This window comes from Zonotrichia albicollis, chromosome 7, assembly GCF_047830755.1.
Source record: "Zonotrichia albicollis isolate bZonAlb1 chromosome 7, bZonAlb1.hap1, whole genome shotgun sequence".
Taxonomy (NCBI): domain Eukaryota; kingdom Metazoa; phylum Chordata; class Aves; order Passeriformes; family Passerellidae; genus Zonotrichia; species Zonotrichia albicollis.
This window is the reverse complement of record NC_133825.1, coordinates 17861145-17886141: the sequence shown is the minus strand read 5'-3', so window position 1 is coordinate 17886141 and position 24997 is coordinate 17861145. Positions and strand designations below refer to the sequence as shown.

General features: G+C 44.5%; 1 protein-coding gene across 1 annotated transcript in view; it reads left to right on the top strand.

The window, feature by feature from the left end:
- Positions 1-24997, top strand: part of CDH23 (cadherin related 23) — a 209763-nt gene that overhangs the window by 10729 nt on the left and 174037 nt on the right. Inside the window, exon 3 of the mRNA XM_074544462.1 lies at positions 4388-4465. Within this exon, the coding sequence (XP_074400563.1) occupies positions 4388-4465 (78 nt within the window). The remainder of the gene's footprint in view (positions 1-4387; positions 4466-24997) is intronic.

The following is a 24997-nucleotide window of genomic DNA, read 5'->3' as shown; positions in this document are numbered from 1 at the left end:
ACTATATTTAACACACTACTTAAGGAAATTAATACAGCATTACTTTCTAACTCCACACATATGATATCCATTTGAATATTTGCAAAAAGCCAGTCATAAAATACACATTTTTCATAGTGGTCTCCTGGTGAATACATAACCAGAAGCTTGTTAGCTGTGTGGCAGCAGAACATCACTGCCAAGGCTCTCCCCCTGCTTTCAGCAGCAAAATGATGACTTGAACTGTGCTTAAATATGTGCTGGGGGGGTCGGAAATAACTCCTGCCCAAGCTGTAAAACCTCTTTTCTCATTCCAGCTGGGAGAAAGGCAGGGTTTTGGGCCAGAAGAGCCTCCACAGGAAGTTTTCCCACTGATGCTCTGGGTCCTTCCTGGCATGGGGAGGGAGCTGGTGGGACAATGGCCTTTTGGTGTAGAAAATGTGCATTTTGGGGCAGATTTTGGCACATCACAGGGTGCACAGGAGCTGTAAATGTGCAACAAAGCCCCGTGAAAATTGGGATTGTTACATGAGTGGCCTAACCCCCCTGGGTGCTGGTGTGGGGACAGGGTGCCTGTGTGGCTCTTGCTGATAAACAATAGCCAGAGTGTGTCCCTTTGATAGCAGCGTGCCCTTTGGAATAAAGGCTTTTTTTGCCCTCCTTTCCCCTGCTGAAGGCTGGAGATGGCTTGCCCAGATTGGCAGGCTGATGAGGCAGCCAGTGGATGACATTAGCTGTGAGTGACAGGCGCAGTCAATCTCCCTCCGGTGTCGGCTTGGATCAGGGAGAGCCTCACTGGAGCTGCAGCTCCTCTGCAAAGGGAGCAAACAAGGGAAAAAGCAAGTCCTTTACCTCCCTGAGAGGTCACTTGCCACTCTGTCCCGTTGGAAAGCGGAACTGCCAGCCCAGCTCCCTCCTAGCAGTGGCAAACTGCACAGGCTTTGCATGGAGCCAGGGATTTGGAGGCTCTGCAGCTCAGCAGAATTCCAGCCCTTCTCTCCCAAACCCTGCCCAGGGCTTGGCTTGCCATCTCTGTGATAAGGAAGTGCTGGGCCTGGGGTAGGGATGAGGGATGGGTGCCCTGCTATCACTGGTCAAGGCTGTGTAAAAATCACAAATCTCATTCCATGGTTATGACAATGGGAAGATGCCACCAGCTCACATCCCAGGCAGCAAACCAAGAACTTAATGTTACAACTCACTTTATAATTTTTTTGGCCAGTCACACAAAGCAAAAGCACATTGACAGTATTTATATCTGTATAGTATTCTATATTGACAGTATTTCTTTCCAACCACCATAAGGACACGTGCCTTTGGTTAAACAATGCTTGCTTATTTCAAATACAATACCTGCTTGTGAGCCTTAGAACACAATGCACAGAGCTCCATTATTAAGCTTAGAACTTTCTAATGTCTTGCTAGATAAACTTTTCTGCAGCTTTGAGAGTTATTCTAGATAAGCGTTAATACACAGACCATTGTTCCATTTGTGCTTTTCTACAGTTTAAATAATTATTCTGCTGACCAATCTCATGGCTGCTGCTTAGCTGTAATCACAGTTCTACTATATCTGAAGTCTGCCTTCTGCAGCTTTCCCAAAACCCTCTGATTTTGTGGATTCTCCCACCCTGCCGCACATCCTGGGCACTGCAGGTGATGGAGCAGCTCTTCTGTGGAATTTGCAGGAAACCCCAAAAAGGGAGGAGATGAGAATGTTGACTCCATGTTTCAGAAGGCTGATTTATTATTTTATGATATATATTGTATTTAAAATGCTATACTAAAGAATAGAAGAGAGGATTTCATCAGAAGGTTAGCTAAGAAAGGAATGAATAATAAAACCTTGTGCCTGCTCACAGCCTCCATACAGGTGGCTGTCATTGGTCACCAAGTAAAAGCAATTCACGTGCTGAGTGAACAGTTCTCCAGATCACATTCCAAAGCGGCAAAACATGGAGAAGCTGAAGCTGCCCAGGAGAAAAGATCCTAGCGAAAGGATTTTTCAGAAAATCTGTCTGTGACACTCTTGCCAGCAGGTTTGCAGAGCTCCTGGTGAAGCCATGGGAAAGTGGAGGCTGGGTGGGTTTGGAGTGTTTGCAGGAGGTTTTGGGACAGGTTCAGCTCTGGGGTGGCAGTGGGGTCCCCCTGCTCCTGCCTGCAGGACATGGGCAGAGATCTCCACCAGCCAAGGCCTCCTTGGAGACTCCTCCTCTCCAGTTTCCCATCCCAGAGGAGCCCCAGCTCTCTCAGATCTCCATGGCCTCCTCTGGCAATCTGAGAGGGAAATTCCAGCTGTATCCTGGGATTTGCAGCCCAAAGCAGGGTCCTGCCCCCAGACCCTCCCTCAGCAGCTCCCAGGGCCAGTTCTCCCTGTTCCCAGATCCTGGAAGCCTCCCAGCACCTGCTGCACCTGGAATTGGAAAGTGCAGCTTATTTTTAGTGTGCTGGTGATATTAAGGGATGTGTTTTGAGACAGAAAGGTTTTGCAGAAACGAGTCCTGTGTGCCAAAGGCTGCTGGGGGTGTTTCAGCCTCGTTTTCCCCTCCCAGAGCTTGTTGGCCCCAGTGACAAGTGTGCTGCCAAGCCCCTGGAGATGCCCTTAGCTCCCAAATAACCCACTTTGTCAGGTTCCTTTCTATTTTTCTTTCCAGGTGCTTAACTCCAGAGGCTGGGATTTAAATGTGCCTTTGCAACAGTGCTGCCTGCAGTGCTCTCCCATTTCTCAGGGTGTTTAACCAAGCTGGTGCCTCAGGAAAGAGGACAGTGCTGAAAATCCCTGTCTTGTCACAGAGGGAGCCCTGGGGGAGCTCAGGTTGCTCCCCTGTGTCTCCAGGAGCTGGTTTGGTGGGATGCCCACCTGGGACCTGTGTTTGAGAGGTCTCAGGAGCATCTTGAGAGCTGGGTAGGCCAAGGGGCTGCTGAGGTTTGGTGCGTTCTGCTTTCCTGGGATGCTGAGCACGCCCCACCAAACCTTCCAGGGAAATCACTGAGCGATTTCCTCTCCCTGCACCTCTCTCCCCGCAGCAGATCCCTCCTGGCTGCCTCTCTCCGTGCCTTTGTCACTCTCCTACGTGCTCTGCACTTGGCTCTGTCCCCTAATGAGGCTGCGGGCCAGGGGCAGGCCCGGAGAAGGAGTGGAGAGGAGCGAGCCCGGTGATTAGAGGTGAAAGGAGGCAATTAGAGGGAAAGGCAGCCCGGGGAAGGAGCACGGGGCTGTGCTGGGGTGCCTGACAAGGCGAAAGGCTCTCAGCTGTGGGAGCAAAGCAAAGGTACTAACTGTGGGCTAAAGCAGTAATTGATGTTCCTGGTCCCTGTGCTGTCGGCTTTCCCCCTCTCCTCTGCCTTTGGAAAACACCAAATATCCAGAAAGGCTGGTGCAGGGAAGTGGCCCCCATGCCAGTGAGCATTCCCAAGCCCTTCCCAGCCTTGGGAAATGTTGCAGTGTGATGCAATAGCCTGTCTCAGCTATCCTGGTTCCTTCCCCAGGTGTGCCAATCACCTCTCCCTTCCCCTCCTTGCCCCGCTGAGTGCTGTCTGTCAATCTTGGCATTCCAGAAAGGGCATTGTGTGATTGGCAGAGTTCAAAAGATGTCTTACACCCCTTGAGGGACATTGGGCCATCCAGGTGTCATTTGTCCCCTGAGACTTTCCTGCTTATCTAGTTGGTGGCTCCCTGCCCCTTCCCTGCCCCTCTCCCTGGGAATGGAGCTGTTGCTGCATTCAGAGGCCTGAGAGCCAGAATAAATCTCTGGTTCCAAACCCTCCATCAGAACCAACTCCTTTCCTTCACCATCACCTTAAAGCTTCTCCACAGAGGGAAACCTGAGGAGTGGACCCTGTTATGGGAGGAAGCTCCATCCCAGCACCACCAGACCTCCTGCAGGCCTGGAATTGTCTGCACGGGCCCAGCTGCAGCACCCAGGCAGCCAAAAGTGTCTGTGGGGTAAAACACCACACACCCACAGCCCAAAGTGTCTGTGGGGTGAAACACCACACACCCAGCCAGCCCAAAGTGTCTGTGGGGTGAAACACCACACATCCACCAGGCCAAAAGTGTCTGTGGGGTGAAACCACCACAGCTTCTGCCTTTGGTCAAGCAGCAAGGCCCAGACGGGCCCAGGCACATTCCATCTGGCTATATTGGTATTTAATTCCAATATAATGGTGCCCAATGTGGGGCAGCTCGATCCTGGGGATGGATCAGTAAGGGAAGAGACAAGAGACCCCTGAGGTGGCAGCCTCACTTTTGCTGCAATATCCAGCTAGCCAAAGGTGTCTCTGAGGTGAAACCACCACAGCTGCGGCCCTTGGTCAAGCAGCAAGGCCCAGACCAGCCCAGGCAAGTTCCATCTGGCTATATTGGTACTAAATTGGAAATAACTCCTTGTTTCTGTCCTCTTCCCAGGTCAGGGCAATCGCCTGCCCTACTTCATCAACTACTTCTTCGACACCTACCTGCTGATCAACGAGGACACTCCTGTGGGTAAGTGTGATGGGCACAGACTGCCACCACACCTTGGAAAAACATGGAAGAGGAATGTTTTTCTTTTGATGGACAGATGGAGCTTTTCTTTCCCTGATTTCTTTAGCTGGGGATTGGTTTTCAGTAAATGCAGAAATCGACCCTGGCTCTCAGTCCATTAAACTTATGGTCTTCAATCAGGGCTCCTGACTGGACTTTAATGGGGGAGGAATTGATTGGGAGGCTGGGATGGAGCCTCTGGAGGTCCCTTTCCCACCTGCAGCCCGAGCAGCACCTTCCTGAGGGAAGGGCTCTACACCCACATCCCCTTCAGGGTTGCACTCCTATTTTGTCAGAAAATAGGGAGATTTCCTCCAGCCTTCCTTCCTCCATGAGACATTATGTCGGTCAAGTCGTTCTTGGAATTACTTTGGCAGTTGAATTTCCGTTTTTTTTTTTTTTTTTTAAACTTTGTGTTGCGCCGTGTGCATGTATATAATTGACTCTTAAGAATATTGGCACCTTGAGATTTTGTTTCCGGAGGGAAATGTCAGCCTGGGAAGTGTTGACACACAGAGTTGTTCCTGTGTTTCCTGCTGTTGGTAGGTGTTTTCTGAGTTAAGCTTTATTAACTTTAAAAAAAAAACCAAAGGTAACATCTGGAAACACCTTTCTGATATCCTGAGTGTGAGGAGCAGAACTATGTGTGGTGCCTGTTTCCTGGGGAAAAAACAAAAATTGTATTTTTTGAGGTAAGTTTGAACGCCCATGGCTGCCTGCAGCATCCCCTCCCTGCAAAGCAGCAGCTCCCTGCCTGCTGCCTGCCATGCCAAAAGGGATCTTAAGCAACAATTAAGAGATCATTCCCCCTCTAATCACTTACAAGAGTAAATTAGTCTTGTCAGGAGCTATTAAGACAGAGAGCTCGGAATTCATTAGGCGAGACTGGGCCAAGGGAGCTGCTGGCGCTGCCGCCGGTCCAGGCTGATTAATTTCTCCCAAAACATCATCAATGCCCATCTGTTTCATTTAGGTCTGGGGAGAGCAATTTTCAGGTGGACTGACCCTGTAGTCAGTTATTTCACCCAGAAGTAATGGGAATACACACACACACACACATACACACGTGCAGAGGGAGCTGGAGGTGGGAGCTCTGGGGAGGGAATTGTAGGAGAAGGAGGAGCATGAGGAGAAGGGAAGGGGATTTGTTGGGTTGTAGTGGCATGGGCAAGACATGGAGAGTCCATTCCAGTTGCCAGCAGCTCTGTCACCCTGTGTTTTACTTGGAAAATGGGAGCACTGGCTGGATGAAACCCCTTGGGAGAAGAGTATGGACGAGAGGGACTGTCCATCTCCATCCTGCTGCTGTTTGCCCCAAGCAGAATCATCCCAAGGGCCATTTTGCATAATCTCAGACATTCCCAGGCTGGGAAGGTGGCCCTGCTGCCACGGGGGTTTGCCAGCAGCTGGGTGTGCCATTCACATTCTCTGGAAAAATCCCTTCACCCAGGGTTTTTCCCTTGGGAAGGTGAGAAGCCTCAGAGAAAAATGAAAACAACAATTATCTCATTTGCTTCTCCTGTGTTCTGCTCATGTGGAATGTGTTTGGAGATTGTTTACCCACAGGTGATTGTTTCATTGGATTCTGCTGTGAATTGTGCTGGGACTCTGGAGAGAGTCACAAGTTTTCATTATTATCTTTTTATCATTGTCTAAGTATCCTTTCTGTATTCTTTAGTATAGTATAGAATTCTTTAATACAATATAGTATACTAAAGTAATTAATTAACCTTTTGAGAACATGGAGTCAGGTGCATCATTCCTGCCTCCATCGGTGGCCCTGTGTCACTGTGATATTTTATGAAAATCCTTTCACTAGGTTTTCTTCCTGAGAAGCTGAGAAGCCTCAGAAAAGAAATGTAAACAATAATTATCTGATGGCTGTGGAATGTGCTCTGGAGAAGGTTTACCAACAGGTGAGGCTTTGATTGGTTCCATGTGAATTATTTCTACTCAATGACCAGTCATGGTCCAGCTGTGTCAGAGTCAGTCACAAGATTTTATTATTCATTCTTTGCTAGCATTCTGATGTGTCCTTTCTCTTTCTTTGGTATATAATTTTCTTTTAATATAATATATATCATAAAATAATAAATCAGCCTTCTGTAACATGGACTCAAGATTCTCATCTCTTCCCTCGTCCCGGGGAGCCTCAAGCTTCACCCCAGCCCTGCATTTGCAGTTTCTGGGAATGGGCAGGCAGCACTCCAGGCTCCTCCTGATCAGGGTCCCTGCTGCTGCTGCTGCCAAAGGAGTCTCTTCTTAGCATAATGTAATGACTGCAGTCTAATTGCCCAGCAAATGGATTTGCTGTGAGCAGGACAGGAGTGGAGAAATGAAGATGATCCATCATGTCAGCTCTGTAAGTAGCCTTATAACCACCCAGCCTGGACTCAGCCAGGTTCAAGCTCTGAAAGCTTTCATGCCTCGACGCCTCGCAAAATGTGTGACAAAAGAGGCCCTTCAGATGAGGGCAGTTCCACTTCCCTCCATCCTAGCGAGAACATTTCGGAATAATGTTGTCTTAGGAGAGTGGGAAACGCTTCACCCACTGCACTGGAGGTGATAACATGCATATGACCCTGCCCTCAGGCCGTGCTGTGTCGGGGGCACGGTCACCCAGGTGGGGACAGCGTGTCCTGTTGGGTTTGTCAGGGCCCCGGGACGAGGTGAGAGGTGAGAATCTGACTCTGTGTTCTCAGGAGGCTGATTTATTATTTTATTATATATATTATATTGTGCTATAATATGCTATGCTATGCTATGCTATGCTATAATATGCTAGGCTATAATATAATTAATATAATATACTGTAACTATAACTAAACTATATATACTATAATCTATATATAAAAACTATATTAAAAATATGCTAAAGAATACAGAAGACTATACTGCATTAATATATAGAATTATTTATATTACATTACATTACATTGCATTACATTATGCTATACCATAACTATATACTATAACTATAACTATAACTAAACTATATATACTATAACTATATACAAAAACTATACTAAAACTAGACTAAAGAACACAGAAAGGATACAGACAGAAGGCTTAACAGCAATGATAGTGAAAAACTCTTGGCTGACGCCTCAGAGCCCGACACAGCTGATGGTTATTGGTTGTGAAGTAAAAAACAATTCACATGGAACCAATCAAACGTGCACCTGTTGGTAAACACTTGCAATCCCAATCCTAACAAAAAGAACTAACAAATCCTAACAAAAAGTTTGGTTTCGCATGAAACCAATCAAACATGCACCTGTTGGGAAATGATCTCCAGCCACATTCCAAAGCAGCAAAACAGGGAGAAGAAAATGAGATAATATTTCCCTTCCCTTCCCTTCCCTTCCCTTCCCTTCCCTTCCCTTCCCTTCCCTTCCCTTCCCTTCCCTTCTCCTTTTTTCTTTATTTTTATTGGGATTGCAAGTGTTTGAGATGGTATTTTGCATTTAGATTTAGACTTTATTAGTTTTTTATTTACATCACAGTATATTTACAAAATAGTGTAAACTCACAAGCTGTGAGTTTACACTATTTTGCTAACGAGCTACAAAACAATTCCTTATCTATCTTTACAAGGTTGTTTTCTTAAGGAAAAACTATTTAATTAAGAAATGACAAATTATTTTTATTTTAACCCAATAACTAATCTCTTAAGCCAATAACTATCTCGTAATGCGGATCTTGTTTAATTACAAAATACTACTCAAGAACTACTACTCAAACTCATGAAGAAGGTGAAGAAGAACTAGCTACCAACCTTAATATCTCAATCTTAGCTTTAAATATATTACTATATCCTAAAACTTTAAACTCTATGTTTTCTACCACACTTCTATTCAAGCTACACACCTATAATTTCAGTTCTGTCAATTTTGGAAGCTTTCTCTACAGCCTCAGGTCAAATCCAGTGTTCTCTTGAGAGTTTTTGAGCACAGAAAATCTGAAATTCTCAGCATGCAGGGTTCCAACAGCTGCCTCAGCACCACGAATTGCCCTGGGAGCACGGAGAAGCCCCAAGTCAGCAGGTGCTGGGTCAGGAGCAGTGAGCAGTGCCATGCCCAGTGACCTGGGCTGTGCCTGCTGCTCCCTTTCCCTTCCCTCTGGCTCTCCCCGGAGCCCTGGGCTGTGCTCTCCATCCTGGGGTGCACCGTGCTCAGGCAGATGGATGGATGGATGGTTGGCTGACAGGGAATTTCATGGTTGCTCTGTGCAGCTTTTGCTGAGCTGGCAGACTCTGTGGTCAAGGATATTTCTGCACTAAATTTGAATAGGCAGAGCTGAACCTTGCTCTTTGTAAGATCTACTTGAGAATGGGCTCTCCCTGTGCCCCTGCAGTCCAAGAGGAGTGGAGGACCACTGAGGAGTGGCTGCACTTTGGTGGCCACTAAAGGGTTTAGGTTGGTGTGTGACACCTCGTGCCTGCTCGGACACCATTATTTCACCATTATTTCACAAGAAAACCAAATAGGAGCGTGGTGTTCCACAGGCAGGGTGACTCCTCACGTGGATCTGAGGCAGCACATCCCTCTGATATTTGTGGATGATTTAATTTAATTCTCTGTCCCAGGCAAGGACTGGCCTGTGACGGCGTTCACAGGGGTCTGAGGATGAGGGAAGAGACCAGGATCTGACTCCATGTTTCAGAAGGCTGATTTATTATTTTATTATATATATTGTATTAAAACTATACTAAAAGAATAGAAGAAAGGATTCCATCAGAAGGCTGGCTAAGAACAGAAAAGGAAAGAATGATAACAAAGGTTTGTAGCTCAGGCTCTCTGTCCAAGCCAGCTGGGCTGTGATTGGCCATTAATTAGAAACAACCACATGAGACCAATCCCAGATGCACCTGTTGCATTCCACAGCAGCAGATAATCATTGTTTACATTTTGTTCCTGAGGCCTGTCAGCTTCTCAGGAGGAAAAATCCTAAGGAAAGGGTTTTCCATAAAGGATGTCTGCGACACTGGCCCAGAAGGATTTTCATCTCCAGGCTTCCATCCTGCACTCTGTGCCTGTCCTTTCCAAGGCAATCATCCCTTCCAACACTGCTGCCTTTTGCACAGGGAGATGCTTTGGCACCCAGGACAGGTCCCTGGGGGTGCTGGGCCACTCAAGCTGCTGCTGGAGATAATGGTTATCAGTGTGGCACCGAGCAGGGGCTCAACCTGCCTGATCCCACAGCTGTGCCCAGGCTCCTCCAGATGCATCACTGGGAGGAAAAAAAGACAAAAAAAAAAGATGCTGGTGCTCTGATCCCTGCCTGCTTCTGGGCTGATTAAATTGTCTCAGAGCTGGGAGATCCAATGCGAAAAACTCTAGATATTTGCTTTTAGAATTTTAAAAGTTTAACAGCAATAAAATAGTTATAAAAATAGTAATATAATTAAAGTAATAAAGATTTGGACAATTAGAATTTAGGACAATACAAGACAATGAAAACAAAGAGTTATGGAAAGTTTGGGTACCTCTTTCTGGGCAAAATAAGCTTGAAAAAAGACCCACGTTAACAGAGCATTGACTCAAAAGCAATAGCCTGTTGCATATTCACGTACTTCATATATGATGTATAAGTTTTATTCAAACAAAGGATTTTGTTTGGTCAGTGTCAATTTTTTAAAAAATCTTAATGGCATCTTCAGGGCTTAGTGAGTTGGGAAAAATTTGACAAGAGAGCAAAAAATTCTGTTTCTCTGAAAGATTTAGGTGTCCTGTGGCTGCTATCTGGTGCAAGCCCTCTCTTAAAAAACATACCTTAGTATGGTTTCTATTTTAACATTACGTTATAACCTAAAGCTGTATTTAAAACGCTACTTAAGAAAATGAAGTCAGCATAACTTTCTAACATAACACATATAATATTCATTTGAACATTTGTGAAAAGCCAATCATAAAATACACATTTTTTCACATCCATGCATGGGGCCAGCTTTGGGCAGATGACCATATCATCTGAGCAGGGCAGGGCCACCAGACCCTGGTGGCACTTGGTCTGTGGCTGGTCACAGAACCTGGGCACCAGGTATGTTGGCACTGACACGGGAGCTCTTCAGTGTTTACCTATCACCCAATGGCTGTTTGCTGCCTAAAACTGAATTTTCAGGGTTCTTGAGAGCTCTCCAGAGGAGCAGCCTCATTTTTAAGCATGCTGAGGACCCTAATGAGCAGCAATATTTGAGGAGAGCTCAAGGAGGGGATCTCAGCTCTCCCTTTATCTGTCATCTGAAGGCCCGTTGATGAAATTACTTGTTGAGCTGCAGAAAGTACAGCATCTTTAATGAAAACTTAAGGCTGGAAAATTAGTTATTCCCAACATCAGGGAACTTAAGGTTTAAAAAAAAAAAAAAGCAAAAAAAAGCCTCACTCCCACCCAAACCCTTAACCCTGCATCATTAAATTAATCACTTCATCAATCACTTAAACTTTCATATCTGCTTTGCTAATAGGCAGTAACATTAATGCTCGTGTTTAAGAAGGGGAAGAGGGAGAAGGAAGAAAGTATATTTGCAAAATGGACTCATTAACATGCCAGGGTAACCTTGCTCCCCATCAAACCACCCAGAGGTTTGATCTCAGCACCTTTTGAGCCCTGGCACGGGGGCCAAGCCCTTTCCAGGGAGAGGGAGAAAGATGTGGCAGTTGTGTAATGAGGGCTGGGGTGGTTTTTAATGTCTGGGATGGCTTTAGCAGCATTAATTATGTGTACAGGGCGGGCTGTGCCCTGGTCCTTGTCACTCTGCAATGCCTGGGCTTGGATGCCAACACTGCCCCAGCTCAGGAAAATCTTCCAGGCTGATTGGAGGCATTAACATGGGGGGCAAAACTGAGAAAGAGCAGTGAGTCAGGCTTAACAAGGGGGAAAAAAACAGGAGGGGGAAAAAAGCACATATGTACGGATAAGTGTGTATATATTCCAGCTAGAAGACATATATATATATATATATATATATATATATATATATATATAAAATATTTTTATATGTAATATATAATTTTGTATTTATATATATTATATTTATATATTTATATATTTATATATAATATATTTATGTATTTATATAATATATATTTATTTATATATTTAGATATTTAGATATTTATATTTTATTTATTTATATAGTTTTACATGTGTATTTTATATATATTTATATATTTATATAATTTATATCTTTATATTATATATTTAAATAAGATAGATATTTATATATCTTATATATTTACATATTTTAATTTATTTATATATTTTATATATTTATTTATATATTTATAATTTATTTATTGATTGATTGATTTATTTGTGTGTGTGTGTGTGTGTGTGTGTATCTTTTTGGAAGTATTCTATTAGACAAGGGTCATGCCCTGTTCTGGAGGGAAATACTTGCATTTGCACACACTCATGATTTTATTTTTGGCGAGGAAGGTGAGCTGTGAAAAATCAGGGGGAAAAAAGCCCTGTTTGCAAACAGTGATGAACATGCTTGTGTGTTTTGCCAGATCTGGAACTTGATGTTTCTGGGTGGTGGGAGCTTAAAAAAGAAGAGATAAAACCCCTAACCCTAACTCCTTTACCCTCTGCTTCTAATGTTGGCACATCTGAGATCTCTGCAGTCTGGATCTGCCCCTGGATCCCTGGCAGTGCCCAAGGCCAGGCTGGAGGGGCTTGGAGCAACCTGGGATGGTAAGAGGTGTCCCTGCCCATGGCAGGGGGTGGAACAAGATGGTCTTGAAGCTCCCTTTCATCCCTAACCATTCTATGACAATGACTCTTTTTATAGAATTTTCAGGCTAGTGAAGAAAACTTTCAGTGTCAGCTTCTTCCTCTGAATCCTGGCAACATCTTCAGGGCTGAGCAAGGCAGGAAGAAGTTAGGGTTTTTTGATAAATGAGCAATAAATTCTCTTTCTTTTAAAGATTTAGCTATCCTACGGCTGCTGTCTCATTCCTCTCTTTTTAAAAAAAGTATCTTACATAGCATAGTTTCTATTTTAATATTATGTTACAACCTAAAATTATATTTAACACACTACTTAAGAAAATTAATACAGCATAACTTTCTAACAGAACACATATAATATTCATTTTAATATTTACCAAAAGCCAATCATAAAATATGCATTTTTCACAGGTGCATTGATGGTTTTTGAATTAACTGTAGCCATCAGGAGGGGGGCAAAGGAAGCCTTGTTGGACAACTCTGAAAACATCTGCTCTGTTTGCAGTGCTGGTCAGGGCAGTGAAAAAAGCTCTGTGAGCTCCCTCTCTTAAAGATTTATTAATATTGCTGGGTACACGAGGGGGAAAGATTTCAACCACTTGACATTTAATGGTTAGTAACTCAATTTTATTCCATTCATCTGCATGGCTTTGTCAGGTGCCGGCGCTGGTATTGTATCACAGAGGTTGTCTTGCTGCCTGTGAGCAATTAGGAGGGTGATTTGGTACCTGGATCTGGAGAAACCTCTTTATTTTTTCCTTTCTAATTGATTATTAGCTTCGAGGTGAGAGCTGGTGTCGTGGAACATAACATCCTTTCATAAACAGGGATGTGGTGGCTTTGCTCGCTCTGCTGTTTTGGTTTCAAGCAGTTAATTTGAAAAGAAGAGGAGGGGGGAGAGAAAAAGATTTTGAAATGCACAAAGTCCAAGGGAGATGAACAATTTGGGGTATGGAGAGAAACGAGGAGCATCCTCCCAGGCAGAGATTAATGGTTGTTACTAATGATTTTGGGAAATAGAGGGGAAGGAATAAGATGTGGCAGAAGACTGTAAAATAAGCACCAGCCCTGCAGAAAAGCCTGACTCTGGAAATGCACCTTTTCCCACACGACAGCAGCATCAAATTAAACACATCCTGCTGGAAAAAGCAGCATTTCCCTGCCAAAGAGCTCTGCTGGGTGTGCTGAGGCAAGAAGTGAGGGGAGCACACAGAGAGCACCATCCTGCCCCCACATCTGTGCCCACAGCTTTCCTAGGGCCAGGAAAGGTGGGGAAAAAAAATAATAAAAATAAAAATAATGATTAATAATAATAAAATAACTCCCATGATAATAATAAAATATAATAATAATAAAAAATAAAATAATATTATTTTATTAATGATAAATAATAATAAAAATGCCCAAAATAATAATAAAACCTAACCCCCAAAAAAAACCCAACAAACCAAAGAAAACCCAACAAAAAGACCCCCAAAAAACCCCACACCCACAAAAAATCCCACCAAAAAAAGCCACAAAACCCCAAAAAACAAACAAACAAACAATAAAAAACAAAAACCCAAACAAACAAAAAACAAAACAAAACCACACACAAAAAAACCAAACAAACAAAAAAAACCCAACAACAAAAATGCCCAAAAAGAACAATCTCCCAGGATTTGCAAGTTGCTCTTTGCCTTGGAAAATCTGTGCTCCCATCAGGTGCAGAGTGAGGAGTGAGGGCTTGCAGAGAGCATCAGCCAGAAGTTGTTGCCCGCCTGCTTTCCCCTGAAAGAGGCAGAAATTGAGGCTTTGTATGGGGGAAAAAATAAATTAAATTCCAAGCTGGTTTCATCACACTGCATCCCAGGGCGATCTGGTGGAGCATGGACATTGGCAGCATCCTGGAAATTCACAGAACAGTGGCAGGAGAGTGAGTTTCATTGGGTCTGGGGTGCTCCACAAGCAGATAAAGGTGGGAAAATGTCTCCTAGGAGAGAGGGGAGGCCTCCGTGGATTTAAAACCAGGACCTTGATTTAGCATTCCAAGTTGTAAGTTGGGGTTGTGATTTTTTTTTTATTTTTTATTTTGCCGGTCAGTTCATCTCAAAAGCCAAAATCGCTGTGCTTGGCATGGGCACAGTCCCACTGTAAAATCAGCTGGAATCTGTTGGAATCCAGCTGGAAACAGCTGGAATCTGGAATCCAGTGGTGGTAATCCCCCCTGCAGCCCCCAGAAGCAGAAGTTCACCCTAAGACCAGCAAATTCTGGGTTTGTATCCAGCACCCAGTGCTGCTGTCCAGGGAGCTTTCACTGGGATGCTGCTCCCAGGAGTGGAAAATGCTCTTTAAAAGGAGTTTTCCTGTCATGAATCTGCACACAGCCTCTTTTGAACAAGGTGCAGGGTCAGTATTTGGGGTGGAGGGGGTGACAGGTCCTTTGCCAGGCAGGGCTCATCCCTGCTTTCCATGAAACCGTGCGCAAGTGGCCCCAGGTGGTTGGATAATGGCATCCTTAATTGTGCTCTGAAGGAGATTAACTCCTTATCTGGCAGCCTGACATCTTTATTGTTATTAATGCTTGAATAATGCACTGTGCTGGGGGTTTTGTACATAACTTTGGTAGCAAATGTTTTCCTTTTGTTCGCTGGTGTCTGGTGCTCTGCCGTGGGATTCCCAAGGGTGGGGAATCCCAGAGGTCAAGGAATGCTTCTCCTGTTCCTTCCCTTATCAAATGGTCACTGCCGTTGCCCTGCAGCTCTCCCTCTTTATTTCTGCTGTGGGTGGAGGCGGTGGGCAGCAATTCCACTGCTGGCTCTGGAGTTTGTTGGGATGTGGAGGATTTGGGGCCACCAGTCAGATGGGGATTGGGATTTTGGGGTGCAGACAGGGATGGGGAGGCCTGGGACGCTGCCAGGCATGGGTGCAGGTGCCCATGGGGCTGGGGGGGCTCTGGCAGGGGCTGGAGGTGTCCCTTGGAGCTGGGAGGGAAGGGGAAGGGAGCTCTGGAGGGTGGGAGGCAGCTGCAATCTGTCGGCTCCACGAGAGGCAGCTTCTGTGCTGTAACTTGCTATTGAACAGGATAACAAGGTCAATAATGCCTTTGCCTGGGAGAGCTTCAGCCAGCACTTCTATCAAAACCAATATTAATTTTCACTAATTAGGGGCTGCAGCTAATGAGTGTCACAGCTAATTTCCCTCATCCATAACGAGGGGGAGGAAGGGGTCAGAGCCTGCAGATCTGCCTCCTCCCTGCTCCCCCTTTCCTCCTGGCCCAACATGTGCTTGTCACCTGGGTGTTCTCTGTCTGCAGGGACGTGGCAATGTGTGTGTGGAGCACAGGAATGCTTTGGGAAGGCAGGGAAGGGGAGATGCACTCTGTCGCAGGTGTTGGCTGCTGCAGTGAGGGGAGGGAAAAAGAGCTTGGAAGGATGTGCAAGGGAGAGAAAAGGATGCCTGTTGTCCTCAAGGGGAAGTTGGAGTGTTTGCTCTTGAAACTTTAATTTCAGAATTTATTGTGTGTTTTATTATCCCTGTTCCCTTCCATACCTGTTACCCACTCAGATCAGCCTGGGAGGCACCAAACAGAGAAACAGTGAATTTGTCACCATCCATAGTCTTGTGACTCGTTCTAGAGGGTCTTTCTCTTGTCTTTGATCCTGGGACAAGCTGGAAAGGTGTTGAAAATGTTTGTGGGGAGTGAGTTTTAGTGTGCAGATACCTTTGGTGCTGTGCAGGTCGTCGTCCCACACAGGTCACAGGCAGGAGCATTATCACAGACATATTTTATGAAAAAACACTTTTGCTAGGATTTTTTCTCCCAAGAAGCTGAGAAGCCTCAGAGGAACAGAAAAACAAGGATTATCTGCTGCTGTGGAATGCAACAGGTGCATCTGTGATTGGTCCTATGTGGTTGTTTCTAATTAATGGCCAATCACAGTCAGCTGGCTTGGACTCTCTGAGAGTCACAAGATTTTATTATCATTCCATTCCTTTCTTTTCCTTGCTAGCCTTCTGATGAAATCCTTCTAGTCTATGAGTATAGTTTTAATAGATAGTTTTAATATAATAAATATCATAAAATAGTAAATCAGACTTCTGAAACATAGAGTCAGATTCTCATCTCTTCCCTTGTCCTGAGACACCTGTGAACACCACCACAGAGCATTCCGTGGATGATGCCAAGAGAAAGCAAATTCCTGATTTGGAATTATCCCTGTTTGGCTTGTAAACTCGATCTGATGGCTCAGACAAGGGGAGAAAGGGCACAGTGAACATGTGAAACATCTCTGAAACATCTTTATAGTCTGCACTTTTCAAACAAGCCGGAGTCTCAGAATTATCCACAGGGATTATTGCCTTAAATAAGAATACACCAGAGAAATCTGTGGGCTGCTGTCAGACAGCTTGTGGTTAGGGATGGTTGGAATTGACTGAATAAATGATTCACTGGTTTTATTCACTGGTGTTGCCCTGAGTGTAAAGCCCAGGAGCCTTCCCTGTCGGGATTGATCTGTTCTGCGAGCAGCACGTGCACCGCCAGCCCCTCCTGATGTGCTGCAGGACAGTTTTTGCCTCCTCCAGGGGATCTTCCCCAACAACACCCTCCTCTTTGGGGTGTCTGGGGCCTTGGGAAAGGGGCTGGGCAGAGGAGAGCCTCTCCTGGATTGCAGCTGATCCCAGAGCATCCTTTTGGGGCATCCCAAGGTGTGGAGCTGCTCGTGGGCCTGGCTCTCATCCCTGCCCATGGTGGGCTGTGCCTCCAGGGTTGTTTTCCAGCTTCCCAGATAATCCTGCTTTGGGCAGCTTTATTTGATTTTTTGTCTTTTTATTGTGGGACTGGAATTGCCATCCAGCCCACAGGAGCTCCTGCAAGGTGTTTTCCCTCTGCCTGCTCCAGGACTTGCTGCACCCTTAAATGTCTGGAGTTGTTATTCCTCAGCAGCTCCGCATGTGTCTGTCATCAGCCTCACTGGGGAGGGGAGAATATATAAAAATTAATAATTATTATTTATAATTTATTTATTATACCATAAATAAATATATATTTATTATATATAATTCTAAATATATTTATATTAATTATATATATGTATATTTATTATATATAATTCTGAATAAATATATATTGATTATATATTGTTCTAAATAAATATATTTATTATTTATAATTCTATTCATTATAGAATATATTATTATATAATGAATATTTATTTTATAACACATTATTATACGATAAATATATATAATATATAATATATATTATAAAATATATGAAGATTGTAGTTATATATTGTATAATACATTATTATACAATAAATACATATAAATAAATGTTTAAAAATATATAAAATATATACAAAATAGTATATATATTTCTATAGATAGTATATATATTTCTATATATAAATAGATATAAGCATATATATTATATAATGTAAATATATATTATATTGTATTATATTTTTTGTGTATATATATATACAAAAATAATATATATAAATATAATATATATATATATACATATGAGTTTATTTATAATATTATATATATATATATATATATATATATATATATATATATATATATATATATAGTTATATTGTAAATAAACTCATCCCACAGCCATCCCAAAACCTGAAAGAGAAGCAGGGGTTTTGTATGAGAAATCCCTGGGGTGATGGAGCCCCCCCCAGGTCTCTCTTTTCTCCTCTTTTTTTTTCTTATGGAAAGAGTCAAACTGGTTCTAAAGCAGATTCTTCATGAGTATCTCTTATTGGTACAGGTATTAAGTTGGTTATGAATTTCTTGCACTTTCACTCCTAGGAAAATCCTTTTCTTATTCCTTTTGTGTTCATTCTTGATTGATAAGGTTTATTATCACTCTTTAATAACCACAGATACAATCTCAGCCCAAATTTGAGGAATTTATGGGAGTTACTAGGCCAGGGAATCTGCATCCTGCCCAGGACAAGGGCTAGAATAAAGGACAACCTTTAAAAAAGGGTATAAAAAAAAAAAAAAAAAAAAAAAAAAGAAGAATGGCTCTCTTTTAATGGGAAGGAGGAAAAAAAGGTGCATTTCTTGCTGATGGCAGCTCACAAAGCAACATTGCATGGAAGTGCTTGTGGAATTAATTTATTTGGGGGTTTTTTTTGGACTGGTGGAATGAATTTATTTGGGGTTGGACTGGTGGAATGAATTTATTTTGGGGTTTTCTTTGAGGTTTTTGCTGTGTCTTGTCCCATGGGGATTGGCAGCCTTTGGGATCTCTCATCTCTCAGCTGTGATGCACCAGGACTCATTTAGGGAGATCCATAATGTCCTTCAGTGGGGCCAAGGGGCTGGTGTGGATTCAGTCTGGAAATCAATTTTAGCTGGAAAGAGCAGGGAGTGTTTTCTTCATCCAATAAATGGTTCAATAACACAGGAAAGGTTCAGCTCTACAAGAGGCTGGATTGGCATGGGAGTTGGAGCTGCTGCTCCAAAGGGGCTGGAAAAAAATGGATGTGTGCGACATCTGTTGGGTCATGTAGCAGGGAGATGCTGAATTTGGTGGTCAATGCCCATTTCTCCGCCAATCAAGTCTTCACTCTGAGCAATTGAAAGAAAAAAGCCTAAAACTGGGACTTACAGGCTCACTTTCCTCTTCATAAATTTCCACTTTTAGAACAGTCTGTGAAACCTCAGTGATTGCTTTCTTTTTGCTTTCAAACAAGCCAGCAGCTGGGACTGAGCGTGGAGTTCTGTGTTCAGTTTGGATTTTTAGATGTGATTTGCTTTTCCATGTGACTGAGGGAGGGTTTTTTTGAGCACTGGCTGATGTGGACACCAGGTGAGGAGGGGCGTGCAGGCCTTTTTTTTTATTTTTAAATGTGATTTGCTTTTCCATGTGACTGAGGGAGGTTTTTTTGAGCACTGGCTGATGTGGGCACTGTGTAAGGAGGGCTGTGCAGGCTCAGCCACCCCTTGCAGCTCTGACCCAGCCTGCAGAAAGAGCAGCCAGGCTCTCACAGGCCACCTTGGACAGGGCAATCATGGAATCCTAAAATGGTTTGGGTTAGGACATCTCATACATCACTGTTACATATATGTAAAACCTTAGAAAAGCCTTACAAAATCAGACCTTGCCATTTCAGTTAAGCTAGCTACTAGCCCGAGAAGTTCCTTTGAGAGAAGAATCATAAGAATAAAAACCAATCTCTTCTGTGAGAAAACAGTTTGCACCTATATTAATAAAAAGCCTATCCAGTGAGAAATAGTGGGGGGGAAAAAAAAGTGAACTTTTGTGATGGTGTTCACAGGGGTTTTTGGATGAGGGAAGAGATGAGGATCTGACTCCATGTTTCAGAAAGCTGATTTATTATTTTATTATATATATTATATTAAAACTATACTAAAAGAATAGAAGAAAGGATTTCATCACAAAGCTGGCTAAGAATAGAAAAGGAATGGAATGATAACAAAGGCTTGTGGCTCAGACTCTCTGTCCGAGCCAGCTGACTGTGATTGGCCATTAATTAGAAACAACCACATGAACCCAATCACAGATGCACCTGTTGCATTCCACAGAGCAGATAATCAATGTTTACATTTTGTTCCTGAGGCCTGTCAGCTTCTCAGGAGAAAAAATCCTAAGGAAAGGATTTTCCATAAAAGATGTCTGTGACAAATGTTATCTAGAAAGAAAACAATTAAATAAATATGTACACTAAGCATTGCCAGCCAATAAACTGTCAGTAATTTGCTGACCTATTAAATTCAAACACAAATACATTTTAATACCATATAAAAATAAACTGTGTACAATAAAGATTTAGCTACTCTACATGAAGAAACAAGCCTTTGTCCATCTCTATCACAGCACTGGACCAGCTGTTGAGTGCTTTTTTGGGAAGCTGAGGCAGGCTGAAAGCTGTGTGCTTGTGTGAGGATGTGTTTTTGTGCAGGTGCCTCCACAGCCCCTCAGAAGGCTCTTTCCAGAGGCAGATTCCATTCCATCAAAATGCAAAGGCATTCCCACCTGGCCACAGTGACCATTTCTGTGGGGTGAGCTGCCAGTTGCCAGCACTCAGAGCGACAGTTGTAGGAGCAATTAGTGAGAAATCCTCGGCCTGAAATATGTTTTTAATAAACCATTCACTGGGTATATTCAAATAACAAATAGATTCCTGCAAAGCCGAGTCTATTTGCAGAGAACTCGCAAATGAGAAAGGCTAAATTAATTGAATGCCCCAGCCACTGGGGATAATGGTCCAGCTGTAACAGAGCTCTCCAGATGTTTGTTTGCAGAAGAGTGTGCTTTCATAGGAAAAGAAAAAACACTCGTGGGTGTATTAACTCAGAAACAAGTTTACAGCTGTGCGCTCGCGCGCTCTGCCTCGCTCTGCCGCCAGCCGCTGTGCAGCTCTGCTCCAAGGCTTCCTCCCGCCATAAACAGCCTCTTTATTTCTCACTCATTGTCCTCTTGGCCGTGTTTAGACATCTGTGACGTGCAGAGTGAGGCAGTGGTGCTGGGAGAGCCTCCTGGGCTTCAGCAGGGATCAGCCCTGCTGTGCTCCAGGTTGTGAGTACGGCTGGACCGCTGCTGCTCGCACCTCAGGCTGCTGGGCTTGGCTTTTCCCTGGTTTTGGGGTGGGTTTTCTGCACAGGACCAGAGATTGGGAGCTCACAGGGATGAGTGGGAGAGCCTTGGTCACTGGGTTAGGTTTAATTCCATCCAAAGACTGCAGCTTTGCCTGACTTCTCCCAGAGGAGCTTGGCTTTATCAGCACACTGGAGCCATCAGCTCTCCATCCATATCCCTGGGCCTGGTTTTGTTCCTGTTTGGCTTTTCCCTGGTTTTGGGGTGGGTTTGCTGCACAGAACCATAGATTGGAGCTCTATGAGGCTGGTGGGAGCTCACAGGGATGAGTGGGAGAGCTTTGGTCACTGGGTTGGGTTTAATTCCATCTAAAGACTGGAGCCTTGCCCAGCTTGGCTTTATCAGCGCACTGGAGCCATCAGCTCTCCATCCATATCCCTGGGCCTGGTTTTGTTCCTGTTTGGCTTTTCCCTGGTTTTGGGGTGGGTTTGCTGCACAGAACCATAGACTGGAGCTGTATGAGGCTGGTGGGAGCTCACAGGGATGAGTGGGAGAGCCTTGGGTTAGGTTTAATTCCACCCAAAGACTGCAGCTTTGCCTGACTTCCAGAGGAGCTTGGCTTTATCAGCACACTGGAGCCATCAGTTCAACACTTCCCATCCATTTCCCTGGGCCCTGCTTTGTTCCTGCTGCTGAACAGGCCAAGCTGGTAGTGGAGCCCTGTAGATGAAGTGCTCCATTACTCACAGGGAGGGGACAATGGGACGTGGGGCTGCTCCTCAATGTCTCTGCACGTCGGCCTCATTAATAACCAGCGGCTCCTAAATAGCCTCATTCATCATCAGGCAATTTACTGCGTGCCCTGCCGGGGCTGCAGATAAGCTCCTGCCTCACACAGCACCTGCTGAGGGTCCCCGCACCTCCTCTGTGGCATTTCAGAGGGACAAAGAGGGAGGCATGGGTGGAAATTCTCTGTCTGAGCTGTGGCCAACCCCAGGAGCCTGAAGGAGTTGGGTTGATGGGCTGCATGTGTTTGTCATCTTTGAGGAGAGACTTCTGAGGTCCTCTTGGTTCTCTCAAAGGTTTTGTTGCTTTCATTGTGGCTACCCCATCCCTGGAAGTGTCCAAAGCAAGGCTGGACAGGGCTTGAAGCAGTTTGGGATTGTGGAAGGTGTCCCTGGAACAAAGTGGTCTGTAAGGTCCCTTGCAACTCAAATCCTGCCATGACTCCATGATGCAAGGAGGAAGATGTAGGGGGATAGAATACAAGAAAATAAAGATAGTGTAGAGAGCAATCTCACACCTAAGGAGTTGCAGCTGGGCCAATTATCCATGATTAGGAGCAGGCCTGACTTTACCAGGCCGCAGCTGTAAACAATGAGAAGAAGGGTCTATAAAAGAGTGGGGTGGTGTTGAGAAGGGAGCTGGGGTCAGTGGCTGCTTTGGGAAGAGTCAGTGCTCTGAGAGCTGCCTATGAGACACACCAAGAAGGTTTGGAACTTTTGAGATAAGGAGACAACAGCATGGAGCCCCTGCAATAGGATGACAACAGGAGGAGGAAATGTGACCTTTCCAAAACCGTCTCCCTTGTGTTTCTGATTCCTGCCCCATTGCTCAAGCCCGGCTTTTGCTGCAGCCGTATCTTGGAGATCAGGAGGCACTAACTCAACCCTGGGGAGATAAATCAGGAAGGGATTTCGCTGCATCTCCATTATAACGAGGCAGAATTCATCACCCAGCGCATGTTGTGAAACCTCAGAGAGTTACGATGACAGCCCAAGGCCGGCTCACTCGTGGAGCTGAGATCTGCAGACAAAACCTGACCGCTGGCTCCATTTCTTCTGCCTTGGGGAGGTTAGGGAAATCAGTCCACAAACACCAGATGTTTATGTCCAAAAAGGAGACAGAGGAGTCCTTTTTTGGCTTTATTCGAATACAGAGAGAGGCCATGGGGCATCCCCTGGGATCTCTCAGATTTTTGGAGGACGTAGCCTCCTTTTTATCCCAGTTTCCCAGCCACATTTCCCTTTTCTCTTTCCCCACTGGCTGAGGCACTTGAGAGGAACAGACTTGCCAAAACACCTTATTCCAAAGATTCCCCTCTAATGTACACCCCTCTCTTTTTACTTTTAATTCTTATGGAATTTAGGAGATTTTTCTTCCCCATTGTTTCCTTCATCTTTCGCTGTCCAGTTTCATTGATCAGCAAACCTAAACTTTATTTGTAAAAGCAAATCTCTTTTTCCATTTATCAATCAGTGGACCCCCTCCCATCGTTTCTTTTCTCTCCCAGTGCTGGTTTTATCTCCCAGCAGTGCTAGTTTTATCTACCCCAGCTTGCTTGTGAAGACAAACCCACTATTCCTCCCAGGGACTGGGATGCTGGTACCCAATCCAACTTTGGAGCCAAACCCCCTGTGCTATTTGGGCTGAGCATGGCTGGGTTTTTGTTCCCCCGAGCCATTCAGAGAGCAGAGCAGCTGGGCAGGAGCTGTAGCACGAGAGGAGGGTTTGTATTCCCTGTGAGAGTGAGAGCTTTGGGGATGGCTCAGCTTTTGTGAGGCGCAGATGAGATTTCAAACGAGACGTGAATGAACGCCCTTCCCTCGCACAAGTGGAATTTGCTGACATGTTCATTTTGTTGTTGGTTTTGGTTTTTCTCCTCTCTCCCCCATTCATGTTGATCAGCTCCTCAGCTTGACGGGGCTGCTGGTGGAGTTCAGCAGAGGGGCTTTCACCAGGGCCTGTTCCAATGGGAAAAGAGCTAATGGCTTCAAGCTGGAAGAGAGTTGATTTAAATTAAGTGCAAGCAAGGATTTTTTGATAGTAGGGCATCTTGTTTTAGTGCTTCATCCCTAGGTCAGGTTGAAGATGTCCCTTGGCAGGAGGTTTGGGTTAAAAAGCCTTTAGAAGTCCCCAGGAGGAGGTTTGGGTTAGAAAGCCTTTAGAAGTCCCCAGGAGCCCCCAGCACCCTGTGAGCGCTCCATTAGCATTGCAGATGTGCCTGCCTGACAATTCTGGGGGTGTCTGACACCCCAGAGGTGTCCAGCAGTCCTTGGGCGCTGCAACCTAATGAGCTTTATCTCCCACCTCATATTAATTGCAGAGCAGCTTCTCTTTTCTAATTAACGCGGAGCTACGTTACCGCGCCTGGCTAAAATGCGAAACCCCGCACGTGTTGCCTTACTCATAAATCATTTATTTACACCAAAGCAGCAAAGCACCTCATTAAATTCATTTCTGGGGTTCTGCTCTTCTCCTGTTTGCCCTGGTGTGGTGTTTTCTAGAAAGTGAGATGAGGCCGAGGAGAAGCAATGAGCTCAAGGGCTGCATCTTCTGGTCTCTGCCCTCCTGGTTCCTGTGCTCATGAACATTTAGATCTTCTACCCAACTCCCTCCAAAATCTTCATTTTTTTAAACTAACTTAGACCTTCTACCCAGCTCCCTCCAAAAACGTTCATTTTTAAAACTAACTTTTGGAGGGAATTGGGTAGAAGGTCTAGGTTAGTTTAAAAAATGAAGATTTTTGGAGGGAGTTGGGAAGAAGACAGGAAGGAACAAAGGCAACATCCCTTGTTCTTTCTGGGCTGTTCATGGCTTCAGAAGTTAATTAGAAAAGGATATTGTATGGATTTAGGGTTCCAACTTTGTGTCAGATGTGTTAATCAGAGCTGCATTAGCCAGGCTTTCCTGGATTCCTCTGATATTTAGGTTTTTTCCAGGATTCCTCTGACATTCAGGGTTTTTCCAGGATTTCCCTGATATTTCGGTTTTTTACCAGGATTCCTCTAATATTTGGGGTTTTTCCAGGATTCCACAGACATTTAGGGTTTTTCCAGGATTCCCATGATATTTAGGGTTTTTCCAGGATTCCCCCGATATTTTGGGGTTTTTTTTCAAGTATTCCTCTGATATTTGGGTTTTTTTCCAGGATTCCCTTGATATTTGGGGTTTTTCCAGGATTCCCCTGATATTTGGGGTTTTCCAGGATTCCTCCGATATTTGGGGTTTTTTTCCGGAATTCCCCTGATATTTGGGGTTTTTTTTCAGGATTCCCCCAATATTGGGTTTTTTTGAGGATTCCCCTGATATTTGGGGTTTTTCTAGGATTTCCCTGATATTTAGGGTTTTTTCCAGGATTCTCCTGATATTTAGGGGTGTGAACAGGATCCCATCCAGCCTGGCTCTCCTCT